The 20,055-nt window shown below is 45.9% G+C and overlaps 2 protein-coding genes across 2 annotated transcripts in view; one reads left to right on the forward strand and one right to left on the reverse strand.

Moving 5' to 3' along the window:
- Positions 1-731: 731 nt before the first annotated feature.
- Positions 732-2,217, forward strand: Pnma5 (PNMA family member 5). The gene has a single exon (XM_048336377.1). The coding sequence runs from the start codon at positions 849-851 to the stop codon at positions 2,157-2,159; it is 1,311 nt and encodes a 436-aa protein (XP_048192334.1). The 5' UTR covers positions 732-848; the 3' UTR covers positions 2,160-2,217.
- A 5,350-nt stretch (positions 2,218-7,567) lies between these two features.
- Znf185 (zinc finger protein 185 with LIM domain) overlaps positions 7,568-20,055 on the reverse strand; it is a 57,241-nt gene continuing 44,753 nt past the window's right edge. The window contains exons 18-23 of the mRNA XM_048336673.1: positions 19,881-19,991; positions 18,737-18,817; positions 16,623-16,694; positions 13,948-14,050; positions 10,758-10,856; positions 7,568-10,014 (exon numbers count right to left, since the gene is read on the reverse strand). Of these exons, the coding sequence (XP_048192630.1) occupies positions 10,758-10,856; positions 13,948-14,050; positions 16,623-16,694; positions 18,737-18,817; positions 19,881-19,991 (466 nt within the window). The 3' untranslated portion in view covers positions 7,568-10,014. The remainder of the gene's footprint in view (positions 10,015-10,757; positions 10,857-13,947; positions 14,051-16,622; positions 16,695-18,736; positions 18,818-19,880; positions 19,992-20,055) is intronic.

Genomic DNA, 20,055 nt, shown 5'->3' on the forward strand with positions numbered 1-20,055 from the left:
CATGAGCACACTGTGGTGCCAAATGTCCCTTCTCAATTCTCTTTTTTTGCCTCTCATTTCAGCTTCCACACACTTGGGATTTATAAAGTCTTTTCTCCAACCTTTTTGCCTCCCTTGATCCTCACCTCAATGTCCCCGCCCCTCCCCCAAGGATGCTTCATTGCTTGGAGGTCAGAGACAGCACCTGTTGCTCCCCAAAGGCCTTAACTTTACCACATAACATACTTACTGGTAAAAGTCCATGGTCTAAGTTCCACAAAAACAGTTCAATTTGTCTCCCATCCCACCCCACACCTACTACTCTTCTTACATTTCTCAGAGCAGTGGGCATTGTCACTTATCACACATTCCTCAAAGTGGAGTTCCACATCCACTGCCAATCTTTGTCCCAGGAAGGCTGATACCAGCTGATATGGCCCATGGGAAATTTTTCTAGAAAAGCATTCCACTGCCCCTCAGCCCCGCACTGTGCCTCCTGATGTTGCCCTTTTCCTCCACAGGCCTTCATAGCAGCAAAGTCCTGGAACCTATGAGAAGGAATTTACAGTATTAGGAGGTCAGCAAGGTAGGGTGAGCCTGGGGAAGGGTGCTGCAAACACCCCACACAAAATGATTGCAGGAAGTCTACGGAGGAGAGAGTGAATTTTGAAGAAGAGGTTGCAGAAGAGGACCCTTAGTGGGGAATGGTGGAATTGCTAATTATGCTCTTCCCCCTATGTATTCCAGGCCGTGGTGAAAACCTGGGACACCCCTGCCTTTCTACTTGGCATTGGCTTAAACTTCTTTCACTTCTCTCAGGACTGCAAGCTTGTTATTGCTCTTGTACCAGCTAATAGTGAGTGTGGACAATGGCTGTGGCACTCTTGGAGGATTGGTGCAAGGGGATGGACATGGATCCCCAAAAGGCCCTGCTGATTGTGGGTATCCCAGTGCAATGTAGTGACATGGAGATTGATGAGACTTTGAAGGCAGGTTTACATCCCCTGTCTGAATACAGGGTGGCAGGCAGGATTTTCAGGAGGGAAGACAATGCTAAGGCAGTGCTCATCCAATTGGTTGATGTTGTCAATTATACTACGATACCCACTCACATAGCAGGAAATGGGGGTAACTGGGAAGTGATAGTGAAACCCCGTAACCCAGATGAGGAATTTTTCCTTAAAATGAATGCCTTTCTCAAAAATGAGGGCCGGAGAATGGTAGATGTGGCCAAAACCTTTGGGTTTGGCATCATCCCCATGGAGGGCATAAAGCCAGAGGCCTCAGGTGACAGCAAAGCATTAGTTTTGCAGCCTCTGCAGGAAAATACATGGTACAGAAAACTCAAAGTGTTTTCAGGAACTGTTTACCCAGGTCAAAATGAAGAGTCCTTTGAGGTCTGGATAGAACAGGTCACTGAGATTATCCGTATGTGGCAGGTGTCAGACAGAGAGAAGAGGCGGCGCCTCTTAGAGAGCTTGCAAGGCCCCGCGTTGGCCATCATGCGGGCACTGTTGGCTAGCGACAACTCCATGACTGTGGAGCAGTGCTTGGACACCCTGAATCAGATCTTTGGAAATAAAGAGGATCATAAAATAGCTCAATTCAGGTTCCTGCAATCTTCTCAGAGGATTAAAGAGAAGACATCTGCTTTCTTGCTGCGCTTAGAGCCCCTGTTGCAGAAAGCTGTGCAGAAAAGCCCAATGTTAACACAAAATGCAGACATGATTCGTCTCAAACATGTCCTATCTCGGGTCTCCATGACCCCCAGCCTCCGAGGGAAGCTTGAGCTCTTAGATAAGCGAGGGTGCCCACCATGTTTTCTGGATTTTATGAAGCTTGTCCGAGATGAAGAGGAGCAGGAGAATATGATTGTAGCAATGAGGGAGAAACAGAGGCTAGATGCTTTGGCAAGACAAAGGGCTGGTAACAGACAGAGTGCCCAAGTCAGTGTCCAGAAGATTACCACCGCTTCCCAGACTGTGACTGTTAGTGATAGTGGAAACCAGACGGCACAGCAAATGGTACCTGTACCACTGAAGCGCAGGAGAACAATGAGTAATGACATAATGGAAGAAGGACAGAGGGAGGTTACAAACCAAGGAACTGAGACCATCAAAATAAAAAATGAGTTGGGAAACGAGCAGGGGGCTGGGGATGTGAGCCACCCCAAGCCCTAGGAAACAAAGGCTCAGGAGATGCATGCATTCCTCCTCCTTGCATGCATCAGGCACATCCTGAAAGAGGAACTAGGGAGCCCACACAAGTATCAAGGGCCCTGATGGGGGCAGAAGGGCAGGGCAGCCATGCCCAGGCCACACCCTGTCACCCTCCACCATTTAGAAAATATGACACTAACCAAGACGAAATTTCACCCAGCTCAGTGAAGGTCATCCACACAGACCCCATGAAGTGCCAGGAACATACACAGGAAGTAGACACACCCAGCCTGCAAGAAACCCAATTCTCTGGTTTAGACCACAGTGAAATAGACGGCCAAGATGGTGAGAGTCAGGGCTTTGGCCCAGTCACCAAGGCACCTTTAGATGCCCGCCATGAGGGTTCTGGTTTAAGTCTGCTTACTAAATGTGAGGCCTCAGGGCAGCCCCAGATAGAAAGAGCCAGTGCCTCTGGGCCAGTGCTGGAGGACAGAGAGAGAAGATCCCACAGGGGAAGCCGCAGGCTCCGGCCTATCTTCAGGGTCATGTACACTGCTCTTGGGAAACCCCAGGAGGGCAGTATCCTGAAGCCCCTGCGTGAGTAAGGCTGGGTCCCTGGACCCAGAGGCCCTGGGAGACCACAGCTACCCAGAGGCACTTTCCTCCCCTACAGCACACAGGGCTGTATGGGAAGGACACCCAACATTCAGGACACACTACAAGTGGGCACGGGGTGGGGGGAGCTCTTTGGGTCACTTCTGTAGCACTGCCATGGGAGTGAGTGGGAGTGCCGGGCAGATTTTGTTCTAACAGAGGTGGTGGAGGAAGGGAGGACTTGGGGTGGGGTTGTTTTGTTCTTTTTGTTCCTTCAGGAGGCTGGAGAACCGGAGATAGCGCGCAGGGAGTACCGGAGCCTGGCATGGCAAGTTACAACTCAGCCACTAATAAGGCCAAGGCCAGCTTGTACCCTGCCAACTCGAGTGGCTGAGCTGGAGGCATCTGTAAGACACCAGCCTATGTGGGGGGGCCAGCTAATGGGAACTTCTGTTGGGGCCAAGACTCTGCTTGCTCCTGTTTAATGCCGTGGTCCACTTCTGCTTTTTTCTTGTACACATAGCCAACTTACCTGATGTTTGTTCTCTTGTGTGTGTGTGTGTGAGAGAGAGAGAGTGCATGCATGTGTGCACGTGCATGCATATATTCACTGACCAGTTCCTTTCCAGAGGCCAACTGAAAGGGTGTACAACAAAGAAGTTCTTACTCGGTGTCCTGAACGCCAACACTGGGCACAAAGAACTGGTCCAGGATTGACTTGCGTAATGTTCGTTGCTATGCGTTCCAGTGTCTGGGAATGTCTTGTGCCACACACACGGGGCAGGGTCACTCTACAGTGGGTGATCTCTGAGAAATGTCTCCTGAAGTGAGAGGGAATTGCCAAAGGCCATTGCCGTGGCAAGAGGCAGATGTGAGGCCATCAGCAAGAACTGTTGTCAGGGAGGGGTTGGCAAATGAAACATTTTCTCAGGAGTGGCGGAGAGAGAATGGTGTCTTCCACTGGCAGTGGAAAGCCTTGTATGCATTGTCATCTTTTTGTCAGTGGTGTTCAGCAAATGTTTCTCTTTAATAAATTTCATGCATGGTCCTGCTGAGTGTCATTTCTGCTGACTTGGTAGTGCATAGGGAGTTAATGGCTTTTGGGCTAACATTGGGGATGTCCAGGAAAAGATTGGTGAGGCACTCTGAGAGCCACTAGGTGAATTGAAGCCAGGCAACAGCACACTGATGGTTTTTAGAGTCAGTGGCTGCCTGGCTTCCCAGGGAATGTGGGGACCCTCAGGAATAAGTGGATCTGGTGTTGAAGGAGGTTCAGGGGTCAGAAGGCCTCAACATCACTGGAAGCACCATGGATGTAGGAGGTCACCTGCGGACTTCAGTGAGATTAGAATGGCCATGTGTACAATCCTAGGCTGATGAATATGGCCTGGGTATAAGGCCAGCATGCCTTTGTGTGCACTTGCTCTTAGGGGCTCAGAGGACTGAAGTGTTCTTACTCAAGTAAACAGCAGAGTAGACCCTATCTTTACACCTGTCCATCTTCCCTACTGACATATGTCAGAGGAGGGGGGACAAGTTTTTGGTTATAATCCCCATCAGGAGCCACACAGTTTTCATGGCAACTTGCCAGGAGCCCCTTCAGATTTGAAAGGCAGGACAGGAAGACAAGGGCAGGCAAGGGGCTAAGCCCAGACTGCTAGTCGGTGGAAGCTCTCTGCCTTTCCCCTGAGTAGAGTAGGCCTGTGTGCCGTCATGCCTGAGCAGGTGAGACTCTGCCTGTGTGGGCTTCCATCAATAGGTCCCCTCCAGTTCTGAGTGGGGGTGAAGTGAAAGGTTTTTTTACTTGGCATTATTTAGAAAGTGAATGTGTTGGACACCACTCCCCAGTAACTGTATTTAGGTCAAGTCACCACTGGGCAGGAGGCACAAGCTAGAGGCTAGTTCTGGACTTGAGGTTTCTCCACACAGCTGCACCCCCACAGTGGCCTTTTGTGTGCTCCTGACCTCCACCCAATGCTGCCCCTGATTGTCCGATCTCGAGTCCCTTGTGGTCGTTTTCCATCTCCATACTCCACAGAGGGGGTGACAGGTAAGGGCTTCTCCCGGGCAGCTTGACACCCCCCCCCCCCGCCCAGGCCCTAGCCATCAGCAGGTCTATTCCAGAAGACACAGGTCTCTAGAGGCCGCCCCGTGGTGAATCGTCAGTCCTCTCCTGTGAGCAAAATGACTGAGCCGTGGCTCTTCCCTCATTCTTGGTCCATTGATAGGGGATCACTCACACCCAGAACCCTGGCATCTTCACCTGAATAGACTGGGCCAGGACAAAAGCCCAGGCATCTTGCGGCCACTTCCCCAGGCCTCAGAGATTGAACCAAGGTTCCCTGGTGCTGGAGCTCTTGATCTGTCTTATTGACCTCCTTCTAGAACAGGTATGTTCTCTGGCATACAAGATTTTCTCCACTAAAAGCCCTGGTAATTTGGGGCAAACCCTACCTACTATATCTTCATGGAGACTGGGGTTTGACTTACTCCCTGGGATTGGGGTGCATGTACATGGCAGCCTTGTGTACACTTGGGCTGTAGGTGCCAGCACCTCTCCTGCCTGGTACCAGGGCCAATGACCCATTCATTGTTGACCTTCAGTTGAGTACTGTGATCCTAGAAAACATCAGTAGTTACAAAATCATCTGCATTTGTTGCTATTCTGTAAAATGGCTTGCTTTACAAAATTACTGATGTGGGGTCAATTTTATGTCTCTTCCCCACAAAATCATATTTTCAATTTGTAACTCCTAATACTTCAATGTGACCTTGCTTCAAAATAGGGATTTCTTTTAAAGCCATTACTGGGGCTGGAATTCAGGGCCTTGTACTCTTGCTTTGAGTTTTGGCTCAAGGCTGGCACTTGAGCCACAGCTCCACTTCTGGCTTTTGCTGGTTAATTGGATATAAGAATCTCCACACTTTTCTATCCAGGTGGGCATGCTTCCAATCATGTCCCTCAGATCTCAGCCTCTTGAGTTGCTAGGAATGAGCTAGCAGGGTCCAGCTTTGTGATAGGGTCATAAAAAACTAGTTAAAGCTATGTGCTGGTATCTCAGGAGGCCTATACCAGGAAGGCCATTACTGTTGCTCACTGCATGGTTAACTTCCTCCCATGAACTCAAACATGAAAACAAATACCTGAAATGATTAATTTGTAAAGACAAAAGAGTTGCTTTGGCTCATGGTGTTAGAGGTTTCCTACAGTCCCTCTATGGGTCCCTTTTGCTTAGAGCAGATGTTAAGGAAACAGAAAATAGTAGAAGAAAACCCAAAGAAATAATAGAAAAATCTATTTTCTTTCCTATGAACAAAAATCAATACAGCCTTAGTGAACTTAAGCAAAGAAAGCATGGTTTAGAGAAAGGATGCTCACAGAAAGAAGGTTTTGTGTAGACAGGTTTTGCCGGCAGAGCCATTCAGTTGTGGAATGTCTGGTGAGGGCAGAACTCAGTAGAAGAATTGAGAGAGCAGGGAGAGGGCTCCGGCAATGGGCCAGGAAAGGAAGACATTCACAGGCAGAGAACAGTGAGCACAAGACATTTGGAAACATGTTTGGCCTCTTCCCAGTGATGGTAACATGGAGACAAGATTCACAGGTTTGTGTTCTGTGGAGGAAATTTACAGGCCAAAGACATTCGTGAGCCAAAAAACCCAGTTTCCAGAGGACACCACAGCAAAGGGTATGGGGAGGGAGCCCTCACAGGTATATGCCCAGGCTGGGGGGACAGGAAGCAGGAAGAGGAACAAATAGGCCAATACTGCAATCGACTTTCTTGGTGGCAACATGGTCTGCAAGTGATTTTTCATGACATATTCCTGTTTTACTCTGTGTCACATAACATCACCAGGTGACACATCAACACCTAATGAGGAGCTACTATTATAGTTCTTGCTCTGTGAACTCGTTCTTCCTCCTTTCCCAGTCATACCCTTTGTAGGCAAGATGGCAACCAAGAGTAGAGTGAGGGACATTACAACAGTCCTTTGGTATATGCTCAGTGGTGCAAGGAATGCTCTAATTGGCATGTGTTCTGTCTTTGGACTTCCTGTCTCTGGGTTGTAACAACACTTTGATGTCATTCTGGGTACATTTTCAGATGACACAAAATGTGGAAGCCAGGCTCACTTGATAGGCTGAATGACACCTAACTGAATAGGATTCAGAGAGTCTGAGGTATTGGCCATAAGGAGAAAGATGAAGCAGCCTTTCTGATTGGCACATAATCTAGAGGAATGCATTGCAGTGTACACTGGGTGGCATCTTGGGAAAGGGCCTTTGAGTTACGTGCATTTGGAATTAGTGTCAGGGATGTGGACATGTAATGTTAAAGTCCTTTTCTGTGTAACTAATGGAAGGTAATAAAAATACAAAAATACTTTGTGTCAAAGGAGAAAAGGGACCACTGCTGTTTCAATGGGAAAAGCTGACAGAAAGAGACCCTGAGAAGTGTCTTCATCTATTTTAGGGACTAGTGTTTAGAAGAGGGTTTGCAGACCATCATGTGTGACAATTAAAGGTGAAGAGATCACTAACTGAATCGAATACATTTTCTAAAACTGGGGCTGTCCATAGACAGACTTGGAACAGAGCTCCTGGTCACTGCAAGTATATAATAAGGACTAATGAAGAAACACACACAAAAGAATACCATGTTTCTTATTAGCATCTCCTGATTGTAGAATTCCCCATTACTTGTTCATACGTACTTTCTATCAAGTACATAGTTGCTGTCAAGTACATAATGTAGAGAAAATGAATTCAAGTAAATTACAAGCATGGCAGAACACACTAAGTTATTACTCATAACAAAGAAAAGCTTAACACTGAATTGTATAATAGCTTAACATTTATTGTAATTGTGTACATTAATGTGGATCAAGCAAGCATAATTATAAACACTAAGCAATTCAAACAACTCAACCATTCCTCTTCCTTATGTGTACAGATTTCTGTGTCTTTTAAGAAATGAAAGAAGCTGTTTTGGATCAAAATCAAAATTCATCTTACAAGCTGTCTTTTTGTATCTTACATTTTGGTTCTAAACGCCCTTAAATGTAGAGTATAACAAGGAGGTGGAGAAATCAGCCCATTTGTGGCTTCTTTACCTTATGTTGTGTCTTAAGGGCCTCCACTGACACTCTGGAATAACACTTCTCACCAAAAGACTGGCTTCTTTCTCATTCCCATTCATTCAGCACCTAAGTGTTAGTGCTTACAATGCGCCACGAAGACCCATTCTGAGAGTCACACTTAAGGAAGACTAGCTCATGTCGTGTGGGCACAGAGCATACCATGCTAACTTGTGTTTTTTCCTTCAGAGTAAATCATATGCACAACTATGCAAATAAATGACACATTCCTATCTAATCATTTGGCAGGAAGAATATGTTCACAAATTATTGTGCATAGAGTTCAGAAACTGTGGAAAGATGTAAAGACATTTTCTAATAAAATCAAGAGAAGAGGCCTTCATTTTGAATTTGTATTTTTCTTTTTGCCAGACCTGGGGCTTGAATTCAAGGCCTGGGCACTGTCCTTGAGCTAATTTTGCTCAACACTACTCAACACTAGTAACTCGACCACTTGAGCCTCAGAGTCACTTCTGGCGTTTTTTGATAGTGTATTGGAGATATAAATTTCACAGACTTTATTGGCCAGGATGGCTTTAAACTGTGATCCTCAGATCTCAGCTTCCTGAGTAGCTAGGATTACAGGCATGAACCACTGGTACCTCACTGAATTGAAAACTTTAAGTTTGTTCTTCCACTCAAAGAAATTGCAAATTAATGCTAGGCCTAAAAGCAGCAGAGTACAAGTGAGTTCATGCAGTCAGCAAGCTGCACAGATAGGCCTGTCTGTGTGCTGCCAGCCAACACAATCCTGTGTTGTCTGTGCTAACAGCCCCAGTAGTTGCTGCTAGCTTGAGACAGAACGTGGACTAGAAATCAGGAGGTCACTGAAGGCTCTGTGCTCATGAAAGCAGACCTACTAGATCTTTCTCTGGTTCAATAAGCATATCTTTGGGAAAAACTGGGAATCAAATCTGGTCCCAGTTAAAAGCTTTGGTTTGGAGGAATTTTCGTGGAAAGGGAGGAGAAGGATGAGGGGCAAACTGGCTCTTGGAGTATTTTAGGGAGTACTCAGTATGCTTAGAGGAGAAGTGGGTGTCACAATGTTCCCCTTTGTAAGGATATGCTCCATGAGAACCCCATGGGGTGGTGTTATACAGTAGGAATTAGGTGTCCTCCAAACAACGCTTGGCACATACTGAACACCAAATCAATTGGCTCCCAGAGAAAACACCAGCTGTGGGGAGAAGTTGCAGTGTTTGTGCACAGGCCAGGCCCACCTCATTGAGCTTCACTCTTTTGTGTAACATGAGGATGAGGATGCCTACCCTCTTCTCAGGATGATCACAGGGAGGAATGCCTTCACTTTAGGATAACAGCTGGTATGTGGTGAGGCCGTAAGAAATGTGATCTGCTTTTTCTCTCTCCTTAATCTTGCTGGGTTATACATATCCTAAAAGCTAGTTGAGAGGACTTCTGTGTAAATCTCAGGGAGCAGGAATTGAAGACAAAGATATTAATCAGCTCTCGATTCAAATAGATACAGATATCCCTTTGGTTGATAGCTTCCTAAAATTATACCCTAGTAAATTTAAGTCTATTATGTAAACTTCCCAATACATGCCCACATACCTTCACAGAAAAACTCAAATACAGTGAAAGGAAGATAGGAAGAAGTAATTAAAATCTGCTACATAACTCCATGAAAAACAACTAACTACTTTAAAAAGTAGATGGAAAGTTTTCAATGCATCTGGCAAATAGACAAGCAATTAGCGTATGGCAACGCCTAGCATTTAATGCCAGCGATTTACCCACCAGGGATCGTCAATAGTTTTCAATGCTGTCCCTCAGAAGCCTCACACTTCGGCCTAGGCCTAACATCCAGATTGGCTGCATTTATTAGAAATCCAAAACGTCTTAGAGAAGTCGAAATGCAGTTCCTATTTTATCCTTTGGTCAAGGATTTCAAGCCTGAAATGAAATCATAGCTGTAAAGTGATTTCTTAAGCTATAAAAACTACATACACAAGTAATTGGCATAGCATCATTGAGATACAGTATTGGATGTTAGTAAATTTGATCTAAGATGGGTAGAAGTATGAAGAGATCAGTAAGATAGAGAAAGAGAGGAGCCAGTAACTTCAGGCAATGGGATGGCCAAACTTGTCTGTGATTCATCAGCTTCTGCTCAGCCAATGGGGAGCTAAAAGGAAACAAAAGTGTTCATGATATTGCAAATAAGAATTGAATCCAACATTCAAACACCCTTGAGGCACGTGCCTTGTCAGCCCCAGTGCTCAAGAGTTAGAGTCCAACTCAAATGCATCTCTTGGAGAGAAGGGAACTTGCATGTAGCTGGGGGAAAGAGCTTGGTTGCTACCCATTCCAGTTGTCCTCAAGGGAAATTTTGTGCTCTGTGCTCAGATATTTGGGGCAATTCCACTGGCTGTTAGCTTAGAGGCTAGTTTACTCAATGCCGTGGCTATTAAGTCTGGATTTGAAGTTGGACAAAAAGTGCTCAAAAGGCTCTGAAAGGATAGGGTAGAAAATCCACGACTGGAGTCTGAAGACTTAGGGTGAGGTCTTGATTCTATCATAAAACAACTAGGTGTATTCAGTGTACCCCCAGACTCTTTTTCCTTGTCACACAATGGGGCTAACAGAAGTCCAGTGGCACCCAGGGATATAGAGCTCAGATAAGATTCTGGCTGGGAAGTACTGTGTGGACAGGAAGAGACAATGACTCGGCCAAGTTTGGAAGTATCACCATGGAGTAGTATCCATGCAACTTAATATCTCAAGTGCCAAATGGCACATGACAGCACTCGGAACCCTCTGAACCAAAAGACTGAGAGAGGTAGCAAGGTCCTGGGAAAAGACATAGGCAGAGATCTGGACCCTCTGGTAGATCCTTGGCTCCTTGTCTTATGGGCTGTAGGTACCCACCTAGAAGAGCTTTCCATAGCATTTCCCACAGTGGATGGTGTCTCGGTGAATGAAGATCTGATCCAGGAGGTCACCCATTGGTTTATTGCAGATGCCACACTGAAATAGAAAGCAAGGTGGCTGTCAATACTGAAAGCCAGAAGGGGGCAAGCAGACACTGTGAACTGATAGCACATTCTGAATTTCCAAGAAGACAAATAAAGCAAGGAAAACACCTGCTGTGGTGGAGCATGCCTACAAGCCTAGCTACTCCAGAAGCAGAGATCTAAAGTATTAGGATTCAGATCCAGCCTAGGCAAAAAGTTAATGAGACCACATCCTGATCCAGTGGTATGTGTCTGTGAGCCCATCTATGTGATTGGCACAGGTAGAGGAGCATGGTGTTAGGCTGGATCTGGGCTTAAGACACTTAAGACACTAGTGATAAAAATAACTAAAGCAAAAAAGGTATGGGAGCATGGCTCAAGTAGTAGAGTGCCTTGCCTATCAAGGAAAAGGCCCTAAGTACAAACCCAAGTACATGGGCCAGGAGAAAGACAAGGAAAACTCAACTTCAAACATGAGACAAAAACAAGGTTCAGGAGTAGCTTAGTAGTAGAGTGCTTGCCTAACATTTAAGGGTCTGAAGAAAATTCCCAGAAAAAGCAAATAAACACATAAAAACATGAAATAAAACAACCCCTCACAAAATCTACATGGCACTATGCGCACATAGTGGTTAGGAGCCTGGATTTCAGAATTCAGATGGTGTAGGCCTGGATTCTGCTACTTAGGAGCTGGGCAAGGTTGGAGAAGTTACTCAGACATTCTGTTCAGCCTCCAAAAATCCCTCAAGCATGCCAAGCCCCACTTTTCTGACACAACCCCAGCTGTGCACACCTTATGTAAGTTCAAAGTGGTTTGAAATCCTTGTCTGGCTGTACACTTTCTCTATGCCTACATTGATAACACCCTGCTAGGATCCAGGCAGCATCTGCCTTTCCTGTGTTTGGCACCCTGAAGAAAGCACCATGTATCCTTTCAATCTCAATTCCAGACCAGCCTCCCTCACAAGGTCTTCTGAAGGCTCCTTCCCAGTCCGACTGCAAGTTTCTTCTGAATGCATAGCACTAGTATGCCCAATTGGCTCAGATTCCTGTAAGCTTGTTGTGTTGCACATGAGTGTCCATCATTAAGTTCATTACTTAAAGTCTACAGAATCTTCTAGGACTTTCAGGACATCCACAAAGCAGAAAAAACAATGTGGTCTGTAGCAATCTAGAACACAGGTGCAGCTATTGAATTCCTCATTCTTTCACCACCTGATGTGGGACCCTCCCTGCAAGTGACTCACATCGTTAGCCAATCCTTCAGCCAGGTCGTTCCAGACTTACTCTCTCCATTTCTATGTGTTCTATAATGTTTTGATCTCACCCAATATGCCACCTATCAGTAAGGCCCTCAATGTTACAAAATTCAATGACTAACTCTCAGGCTTCATATGATTTGATCTCTTAGTGATCATTTACAGGGTGACTACTGAAGCCATCTTGAGAAACTGTACTACGTGTATAAGACTGTAGACCTTCCACTTGGTCCATTTACCTGATCTACATAGCTGAGCCTAGCATAGCATGACATCTGCCATACCCCTGCCTTAAGATCTTAGACCTTCTCTATAAGTCTCCCTGCACACAGACAACCTAATGCCTTCTATTCCAGGGACTACCCTGGGAAGGGCCCTGATTACCTGACAACCAAAACATGGATGCCCTTGCAGATGTTTTAACTCCCTATATATAGGGACAAAAGCAGTAAGGCTCCTTCTGACCCCTATCTTTCACACGTCCTTGTTGGATTCTCTTCCATCTGTTACCCAACAACGCTTTGTTTGGAACCAAATCAATCCACGAGACCAGTTTCAAACTCCTCCCTCATAGCTGACACAGCAATTACAAAGACACCTGCCAAGCCAAGATAGGCAAATAGATTTTTACTCATAGTTTCCCCATAAAAGCTGTGATATAAATACTTCCTGAAAGTCATTGACACCTTTACTGGGTGGATGGAAGCTTTTCCTATAACCTTTGAAAAGGCATTGAAAATGGCTAAAAATTTTACTGCAGTCTGTCATTCCTAGGTTAGCTTAGGACTTACCCTGCACTGCGGGAATGGACCAACCTTCACTTCTCAAATCAGCCAACAGGTGGCGCAGGCCTTAAGTATCATGTTTGGTTCCCTTAGGAAAGATGTAAAAAGGCCCATTCCTCTCTCAAAAGGCAGTTACTAATCAACCTCTCCATGGAACTCCATCACAGCTGGGTTGACACCACGTCACCCACAGAGCCCCCCGTTTCTTCAGTCCTCTCCTTCTCCTTCTATTTTAGCTGAATTCATCTGGTCACATGATTCAGAGGACTCCAGCCTTGCCCTTTCCTTGGACCCGTAAACTTACACATTTAATTGCTTATGTGACCTCTCTATTGGCATCTTCAATGTCACCTGTGTCCACTCTCACTCTTGAAATACAGGTCCACACCTGCTCCCATTAAGCCTTCACAAATGGGAAAGGAAACCACCATTCTTGCAGTGAGTGTCTTAAGTCCCAAACCTTGGATCTCCTTTGGCGCTTCTCATCCACTGATAACGCACAGCCTGTTAGCTCTATTATCAATCCATTACTATCCCTACTCAACTGACCACTCTCTCCAGCTCAATCTACTAGAGCAGCTTCCTGACCCCCCCCTCCGCCTTATAGCCTCACTTGGAAGAGAGGGATCCTTGAAAAGGCACCCATCACATTTCATCACACTTCACCTCAAATCCTCTAGACTGTTTCAATGGCATTTAGAATGAAATGCAATGTCTTTCCTATAATGCCCACACAATGCAGCTTCCAGCTACCTCCAGGACATGATTTGTTGTCATTCTCCCCTCACTCTTGCCACCCTAACAATGCCAGCTAGGACCCTGCATGTGTCTGCCCCATGACCTTTATAGTTAGTGTCCCTTTGTTCGGAAGAAGACCACATTATCTCTCTTATTTCTACTAGCCATGTGTACTTACCAATTCTCCTTCATCTCCTCAGTCTTGCAGCACATCTAAGATGGTTCATACTTGCTCATGGATAGCAAAACTCCTTCACACCCTCTTGAACTGTGACACTCTTGTGCTCTGTGTGAGGTCACCAGCACCACTCCTCTGTCTTACCTTAAAGCAATATTCATGGCAGCAGATACCAAGATGTTCTAGGGTAATCTTTGGACAGTCTCGGATCTCATGGCTGCAGTAAGTACAGATCCCTTCACTTGTTCTGTAAGAAGAAAAATAAGAACCCAGTGGTAAGGCTGGCATCCAGGCTTCTGATGTGATTCAAAAAGACCTGCTGCTTTGATGTAGCCAAGCCTGGATTTATGGTCAACATATCCAGTCTGGTCTTTCTTTTTGTAGTGTGCAATTGGGAGCATAGCTGTAGGTTGTAGACCTAAGCCATTCGCCACTAGGCTTGTATGAGGCCTTCTCTATGTTACACCTGGAATTGCAGAGCCCTGCTCTTCTGTTCCTATATTCTTAGGCTGTTTAGTCTGTATCTACAGCCTGCTTTAATCATGCTAATGTTGAAGATACTACCTTCTGGGGTGATTAACAATCCTGTTTCTGGAACCCTGGTTTGTTTCCTTTTTGTTTGTGTGTAGATACTCAGAGCCCCACACTGTCCCTTGGCTATTTTAGTCATGGTTCATACTCTATCACTTGAGCCATACCTCTAGTTCTGAGTTTTTGCTAGTTAAGTGCAGATTATGATGTCACTGATTTATCTACCTGGCTGGCTTTGAACTGTTATCCTCAGATCTCAGCCTCCTGAGTAGTTAGGATTCCTGGCATGAACCACTAGTACCTGGCACTGGGGCAGTGGGGTTTTTTTGGTGGTTAATTGGAGATAAGAGTGTCGCAGGCTTTCCTGCCCAGACTGGTTTCAAACCAGGATCCTCAGATCTCCTGAGTAGCTAGGATTACAGGTGTGAGCCATTGGTGCCTGGTGGATCCACATTTTTGTAACAGTCATTTTTGCTTCTCCTGTTCACACAGGATGTGCCAAAATTTCCAGTCTGCTGTGGTCCTCCAGGCTAAAGTCAGGAGTGCTCTCTTCTAGAGATGTGTAACTTCTTCTCACAGGACCCGGGGAAGTGTTAGCAGCTTGGCTACTTCAGCTCCTTCCCGAGCCCAGCATTGCCATGGCTATGCTGCATTCAGCCATGCAGCTTGCTGTTGACCCAGACCTCTTTGTAAGAATCAGTGTTGCAAGAGGAACCCACGGCATTACCGCTTCTGCTTCATTCATAGTCGTCCTTTGCACATGCACTTCTCTGTGCACCTGAGAGTGAGGCCTGAGGTTGTCCTTGGAGAATCCCCTTCTTTCTTCCAACCTCAGCAATTAACCAGAAATGTTTGGTTCTGGCTTAACACTTGTACTACATGGAGGAGGAGAAGCTCCAGGCTATCTGGTCTGCCTCATTCCATTTAATCCTACACAACAGACTCATTCCTAGGTTTCTAACCAACTTGCCTCCTCTGGTTGGAGTGTAGGCCCAAGGTTCATGTATTGGAAGCTTGGATCTTCAGTGTGGTAATAGGACATATGCTGGGACCTTTAAGAGTTGGACCTCAGGGATATAATTAGGTCATTGGAGATGCTACCTTTGAAAGAGAACAATGTAGTTCTTTCAGTTAGGTCAGTTCCCCAAAGAAAGGCTCCTGTGAAGCCACAGGGCCTCCCGCCATAGCCAAACTTGTTAGTGTCATGTTCTTGATCTTCCACAGCTGTCAGCTCTTCTTTATAAAGTACTCAGCCTGAGGCATTTGAGATGACAACATATAAGACTAGCACATTGCCTTTGGGCTAACAATTCACCTGATGATGTGAGTTAGTAAGTGATACGCAGTTGCCAACGATTCAGGTGTTGGGCTGCTTCTTCAGCCATCCTGCAGAGGATTGCTATAGCCTTCTTTATTCTTCTGCCCCTGTGTCTATTTTGTTGAGAGGAGGAAAGACTCAAAAGATTCTCTTCATCTTAACTCTTCCTTCCGGTTTTTTCCCCAAATCTAGCTACAGTCTTAGGACATCATCACAGAAATTTAGATCTATCAGTGAATGAGAGGACATTCGGCAGAATAACCTTAACTTGGAGTAGTCAGGCAGAAGGATTTAGCTGTGGCTCTGCCACTAACTCCTTGTGTAACTTACTCTCCTTGTCTTCACTATAGCCTGAATGGATCCAGTCTCAAATGTTCTTTTCTCTCTTATTCCAAAAATTTTCAAGTAGGAATTCTTTGTCATGAAAAGCTTGTGTTGCCATCTGCCCGTGGCGTTCATGATTTCTCAGTGAGAAGTCGTATGCCTTTTATTCAATTCAATCACTCCATACCACTGTGCAGTCTTACTTTTGTCTCTTCTGACTTCCTCACAGAAGTCTTTCTTTCCCTTTTTATTTTCTTTTTGTGGTTCTTTGTGTTTTCTTTTGGCTTCTGATCAGATGTGCAAGCTACTTTAGTGACTCATTAGTTTCTGATCTGTAGTGTCTCTCCTGAGGAAGTGACCCCTGGGTTTTCAGACAGTACCACTTCCCTTCTTGGTAGCCTGTTGTGTCTACTTTTTTGCTTTGAACTGAATTCAAAGAGTTTGGCTGCCACAAGAGTGATATCCTGAGAAAGCTGGCACCACCCTACATAGTGTATTACCCTGCATACTGTATCTGTGTGACAGATTTGCCAATAGATCAGAAGCTACGAAGCAGCTGACAAAAGCAAACAGATACAGTGCAGATCTTCTTCACTGTCGTTCATCTGTGGGAACTGAGAGCTCCTTGGTAAGAAAGTAGACATACCTCTCAGTGTATGGAGTGCTGTTGTACGGGGGCTTCTTCTCCATGTCAGGTGAGTCCTCAGCACTGCTGACACTGGAAGCATGATGAAAGAGGAGGGAAAAAGATAGGAATCAGTCACTATCACAGTCATGCACAGGGGACACCTTTCTCATGAACCCATAGCCAGGAGCTGAGTCATAAGTATACTGACAGACATACTAAAGCACAATACCCACTGCCTAAGGAAAAGTCTGACGGTTTCATGAAACAAAAATTGTAACTAAATGGTTAATCCAAGTTAAAAAAAATTAATTGTCAAGGATCCAAGAATGAGGCAAGTATTGGTGGCTCACATCTCTAATCCTAGCTACTCAGGAGACTGACAGCAGGGGATCATGGTTTGAAGCCAGAAAAATGTATGAGACTCTTTTCTCCAATTTAACTAGCAAAAAAAAAAAAAAGAGTCACAAAAGGAGTTGTGGAGCAACAGGTAGACCATTAGCCATGAGCTAAAAAGCCAAGAAAGAGTTCTCAGGCCCTTGGTTCAAACCTTTGTACTAGACCAAAAAAGAGTCCAACAACGAAATTTAACAGACTGATAGTGAAAAAGAAGAAAATGGACATAATTCAGTGAAGCGAGGGCAAAGACATCACCAACATCTATGCTGCAAGCTTCATACATGTCATTTCTTTTCTCAGAACCTCCTTGAAGAAGGCTACAGTCAGAAAACACATGAGGTAGTTCTTAGGGCTGGAGGGAGTAGGGTGGTCTGTTAAAGGGTCAACATTTTCTTTGTGTGGGGGGGTAACAAACATGTTCTTCAATGGGATAGTCGTGACATTTGCACACGCCTGTGAATATGCCCAAACTCACTGGATTGTACACTTTAAGGGCACATTCCGACTCAAGAAAGTATCTTTATCCAAAATAACCCAGCCAGCAGGAGGTAATCTGAGAACTGAACTTCACTCAGATGCCCATGCGGAGCAATCACTCAGTACACCCAAGTGAAAGGCAGCATGGAAGAGTCCCAGAAGCCCAACTGCTAAATGGGCCCAAGATGCTCATTTCTGCTTACTAACATCCTCACCCCTAGCTGCGCACTGGTGGCTCACGCCTATAATCCTAGGTACCCAGGAGGCTGAGATATGAGGATCATGGTTTGAAACCAGCCTAGGCAAGAAAGTCTGTGCCTGTCTCATCTGCGATTAACTACCAAAAGGCAGAAGTGAAGCTGTGGCCCAAGTGGTAGAGTGTCAACCTTGAACAAGAAAGCTCAAAGACAGCATCCAAACTCTGAGTTTAAGCCAAAAGAGCAGCACATACAGAAAACATCCTTAGCCCTGCAGTGATATGGCATTCCATGAAGTACCTGGTGCCATGCGTCAGTGTGGACAAATGCTAGAGCACTGATGTGTCATGGAGATGGGCTTCTATGTAGCCTCAGAAAGCAAGGCCTCTTTGTAAAGATGACTAGTGAGAATTACACACACATCAAGCACTAGTCATGTGGTCTTAAGTTACACCGTGAACCACGGAAGAACATGAGGGTGAAAGCAAAGAGCCCTGTGATCTGGAACACTGTGGACTTAATGAGATAGTCCGAACGGCCCCCTACTAGCTGTGTAACAAGGGACTCAGTGACAAAGACCCACAGAAAGGAAAGGCAGTGAGTATGGAGCACAAAATGAACTAATTCTTAAGGGCAAAATGAAAGGCGCCAATTATGCAGAACATTTTAAAAATGCAGAAAGTCGGGGCTGGGGATATAGCCTAGTGGCAAGAGTGCCTGCCTCGGATACACGAGGCCCTAGGTTCGATTCCCCAGCACCACATATACAGAAAATGGCCAGAAGCGGCGCTGTGGCTCAAGTGGCAGAGTGCTAGCCTTGAGCGGGAAGAAGCCAGGGACAGTGCTCAGGCCCTGAGTCCAAGGCCCAGGACTGGCCAAAAAAAAAAAAAAAAAATGCAGAAAGTCACATCAGTGGCAAATCACGCCATTTGTCTTTTCAACAATAAGATTACCCAGAAGGTACTCTGGGCTGAGCCCTGGAAAACGTAATCAGATGCAGGAACGAGGGCAACACAGGGCCTGGCAGAAGATGACAAAGAAGGATGTGGAACACGCTCTTACCTGCCATACCGTGCAGAGGCTGGCTTCCCAGAAGACAGCTCAGCAGCATTCATGTACTCCTTCACAAACACAATCCCTTTGCTGCAGAAGCACAGAACAGAAGGAAATATACGAGAACATTTCAAGGGACTGGATATAGTGCACAGGGTAGATCAGTCCCCTAGCCATGTTTGAACAAGAAGTGCAGAAGCTGACAGGAAGGTCGAGGTTACAGGTGCTGGTAGCTTGTATATGCCAGACTCCAAGAGCAGCAACAGACAGACCTTCGCCTGCTGTCATCGGTGGACTCAAATCTTAGCCTGTGAGTTTGAGCTTGCCCTCAAACAGAGGACTGTGTAGCCAGGGGACGCATACCTTCCTCCATGCTCATCTCCACGCCCTCCCCCTGTTGCCCAGCTTCTTGTCCTTCACACCAATGGCATTCCACTGCTCCTCTGTAGCTGTGCCTTTTTCTACCACATAACCACAATATTGTTCAAGTCTCAATCATTTTCCATTCCAGATCTTTCTATTTGGAGCATTCAGCTAGTGTACAATTTCCATGTCACATCTAGCTTCTCCCTTCCTCTTAAAGTTCCCCAGGCCTAGAAGTGATCTTATCTGGCACAGGCCTGTGGGAACACTGGAACAAGGTTCTTCATGATGCTGCACGCAGTATGACACACAGTTGGTCCTCGAGGACCAACTGCCTGCTGCCTGGTATTAGCATAGAACCCTCTAGTCACCCCCTCACAAGGCAGGCTCCGTGCAATGTCAACCCTTCCTGAAGGCTAAGAGGCGAGCAGAGGTGCAGATGAGGTTGTGGGGGATAGGAATCAGACAAGCACACACATGTCCTGTGGGAATGTGAGCAAGGTCCCATGATGGTGGAGCCCTGGTACTGGCTGTATCCATGAATGCCACGCATACACCGTCTCTGCTTCTTACTGGGAGTGGGAAAGGGGTAAAGGTACTAAGGACCATGTCCAGGCTTACAAGGACCCTAATAAATATACTGTGGCAGGATAAGATTGAACTATGTCAACTCCCTGTGGGAGGCATTACAGGGGATAAACAGGAAATGAGAGCAGAGTCCTTTGGTACCTAGGAGAAGCCCCCAGGTACCTAGAAAACCCCTTCGGAAACAGCACATCTCCCTTCTTACGTTGTTGAGCTGGATTCCAATTCACTGGGAGAGTCCGGAATATAAATGTGAGGTTGCTGAGAAGGAGCAGTGACAGTCACAGTGACCACGCAGCTGGATGGGCTTCTCACCCTAAAAGAAATGGAGGAAGGGCTGCACATGGAGACACAGGCTTGGCACCTCCCTTCAAGGTTTT

This window comes from Perognathus longimembris, chromosome 28 (genome assembly GCF_023159225.1).
Source record: "Perognathus longimembris pacificus isolate PPM17 chromosome 28, ASM2315922v1, whole genome shotgun sequence".
Lineage (NCBI taxonomy): Eukaryota > Metazoa > Chordata > Mammalia > Rodentia > Heteromyidae > Perognathus > Perognathus longimembris.